Here is a 2,985-nt window from a genome sequence, read left to right as displayed (position 1 = left end):
CGTGCTGCCCCCGCCCTCCCCTCCCAGCCTTTCTTCCCCGGTGACGTCTGGACAAAGCCCCGCGATGGGCGCTCAAAGGGGGAAACCAAGCGGAAGAATCGCCCCTTCCCCCTCCCTGCGGGGCGGGGGGCTCCGGCCCCCCCAGCCATTGCCACCCACATGCAGCCCCCCCTTCCGTGTGCGGGCTGTGCTGCCCGCCCTGCCAGGGCCAGGGCCAGGGCCAGGGCCAGGGGATTGGGGGCACAGGGAGCTGCATCCCCCAACTACTGACGGGACCCAGCACCCCGTGCCTCAGTTTCCCTCTTTGTAAAATGGAGGGAGGGGGTTTCTCCCAACACGTGCACACATGCGACGATGTGTGATGGTGCGTGCACATGCGGAGGCATCTCTGCTCACAGAAGTACACGTTTGTGTGTGTGTGTGTGTGTACATGGCTACAGCTTACACCCTTGTTACATGCCTATATGGGCACACATGGGTGTGCTGGCATGTCTGCACATACAAGAGGATGTGTGTGTGTGTGTGTGCGTGCGTGCGCGCGCATGCCTATGTAGGTGCACATGGGGGTGTTTGCGTGTGCAGAGTGCATCCAGGGGACGCGAGTGTGTGCGCACGCCTATGTGGGTGCACGTGGGCATGTCTGTCCGTGAGGGGCGTGCATGTGTGTCTGTGTTGCGAGTTTTTGCGTGAAGCCCACGGGTGCTGTGGCTGCGTCAGACCCCGAGCCCTGGGTCTCAGGATACCTGGATCCTATCTGGGCCCAGGGGGGTTGGCTGGGCTGGGCCCTCCCTTGCTCGCTCAGTGCCTCAGTTTCCCCTCTGTTTGCAGGGGCCAGTCCTCCTGGGGACCCCCCCCAGCCCTTCTCCACCCCCCCAGGGTCCCCTCTCCCCGCCAGTGCCTGCCACTGGCAATGGGGGGCACTGAGGGCTGGGTCAAGCTGCTGCCCCCACCCCCTAGCCCCATGCTCCTTCCCATCCCCACCCCCAGCTGCCCAGCTGGCTGCCAGCTGTGTCCCAGCTGTACCCCCCCCCCAACGCTTGAAAGGCTCTGGAGAATGGGGACCGCCCCATTTTGGTGGGCTGCGGGGGGAGCAGGGGTAGATGTGGGGTGCATCCTGCCCAGCCCAACCCCGGGGGAGCTCCCAGCCCAGCCCAGCTTGGCCGTGGGCTGCACTGGAAGCCAGCCCCACCCTGGAGGGCCCAGGCGGAGCCTCGCTTGGGAGGGGGGCGCGTGTCCTAGCCCCTGTATTGCAGGGCCTGGCCGGGAGAGTCTCTGAACCTCGCTGCCAGCATGATCGGGGGGGGTCTCTGAGTGGCTCTAGCCCCTCCTGCCCCGGGGGCCTTGTCCTGGGCCCCCCCCCTCCCGCCCAGCCTGGCCTGGCCCCAAAGCAAACGGGCTCTGGGCCACGGCCAGACGAGTGCGGGCGGCGAGCGCCTGCCCCGGCGGCGGCCAAGTCATAACAGAGGAGCGAGAACACCCACCGCGCCGCCGGATCGGGCCGGGGCCCTCACTAGGCCCTGTTCCCATGGTGACCAGCTGGGGCAGGAGGGGGGCTGCAGGGGGGGCTGTGACATACCATGGGTGTGCGTGTGTGTGCGTGCATGTGTGTGTGCGTGCGCGCTTCAGCATGCGATGAGATGGTGTGCTATGTGCGTGCATATGTGTGTGTGTGTGTGCAGGCATGCACCAGGATGGTGCGGTGCACACATGTGTGCGTGTGCCTGTGCGTGCAGGCATACACACTGCCATGCATTGGGATCATGCACCACACATACGTGTGTGTGCATGTGTGTGTAGCATCATGCAATGGGACGGTGCGGTGCCAGCATGTGCGTTTCTGTGTGTGCACGTCTGTGCATGCGTTGTCATGCAATGGGCTGGTGCACCGCACGCATGTGTGTCTCGGTGTGTGCACGTGCGTGCGTGTGTGCATCATCATGCAATGGGATGGTGTGGTGTCTGCGCGAGTGTGCACGTGCTATCATGAAGTGGGTGGCGCGGCGTCATCATGCGATGACATGGTGCGGTGCATGCGTGTGCTAGGCCTGCGCACAGGCTGAGCCCCCTCAGGGGGGCTCTGGGGCCTGTGGAAGAACCCCCCGCAGGGCCAGGCCCGGAGGGGAGAGGCCCCCATCCCCAGTACAGCTGGAGCTGGGGCAGAGGCAGCTCCAGGTGGCTGAGAGGGGAGCTTGAGGGAAACTGAGGCACCAGAGCAGTGTGGGGAAGGCCGGCAGAGGGTGGGAGGGTCCTGGCTCTGCCCCCCAGGAGAGACCCCTGCTCCAGAGGCAACAGGGCTCCCTCTACCGGAGACCGCGGGGCGTGACAGAGCGTGTGCTGCACAAGCAGGGAGGGGGGGCTGGGGTGTGTATGGTGCTGACCCCTCGCCCTCTGCCTCACAGGCTCCCCCCTACCCCAGCACGGATGCACGCCTGAGCCGGCCCACACGTGACGCAGCATGTTCGACCCTGCCGCCCCCCCGGGGGGCAGCTACGGGGAGCACTGCTATCTGCGACCCCTGCACGGGCCTGGCGCTGCGCAAGGTGGGTCCTGTCCCCCCCGGGTGTCCGTCTGTCACTGCTCCCCCCACTCCTGCACACCCCTGGTCTGTCTGTCCTGCACCACCATGTTGGCTGGTGCCTGCGGGCGCCAAGGACTTGGGCCCGGCTCTGGGTGGCCGGGAGGGGGTCTCTGGTACTGACCCCCATCCCGGGGCTGCCTCTGTCTTGCAGGCCTGGGCGACTACCCGCTGTGCCCCCCCTGCCCACCCCCCAATGGGCCGGGCCCAGGGCCGGGGCTGGGGGGGGAGCTGGGAGGCAGCTCAGAGGCCACGGGCAGTGCCCGGTTTGCGCCCCGGGGGGGGCCCAAGCTGAGCAAGAAGCGGGCGCTGTCCATCTCGCCCCTGTCCGACGCCAGCCTGGACCTGCAGAGCGTGATCCGCACCTCGCCCAGCCCCCTCGTGGCCTTCCTCAGCGCCCGCTGCCCCGC

At 67.2% G+C, this 2,985-nt stretch overlaps 1 protein-coding gene across 1 annotated transcript in view; it reads left to right on the top strand.

The window, feature by feature from the left end:
* The window catches only part of GLI1 (GLI family zinc finger 1), a 14,441-nt gene that overhangs the window by 6,491 nt on the left and 4,965 nt on the right, over positions 1 to 2,985 (top strand). The window contains exons 2-3 of the mRNA XM_025192701.1: positions 2,400 to 2,540; positions 2,730 to 2,971. Coding sequence (XP_025048486.1) covers positions 2,456 to 2,540; positions 2,730 to 2,971 — 327 coding nt within the window. The 5' untranslated portion in view covers positions 2,400 to 2,455. The remainder of the gene's footprint in view (positions 1 to 2,399; positions 2,541 to 2,729; positions 2,972 to 2,985) is intronic.

This window comes from Alligator sinensis, unplaced genomic scaffold (genome assembly GCF_000455745.1).
Source record: "Alligator sinensis unplaced genomic scaffold, ASM45574v1 scaffold265_1, whole genome shotgun sequence".
NCBI classification, from domain to species: domain Eukaryota; kingdom Metazoa; phylum Chordata; order Crocodylia; family Alligatoridae; genus Alligator; species Alligator sinensis.
This window is presented reverse-complemented; position numbering and strand designations above follow the sequence as displayed.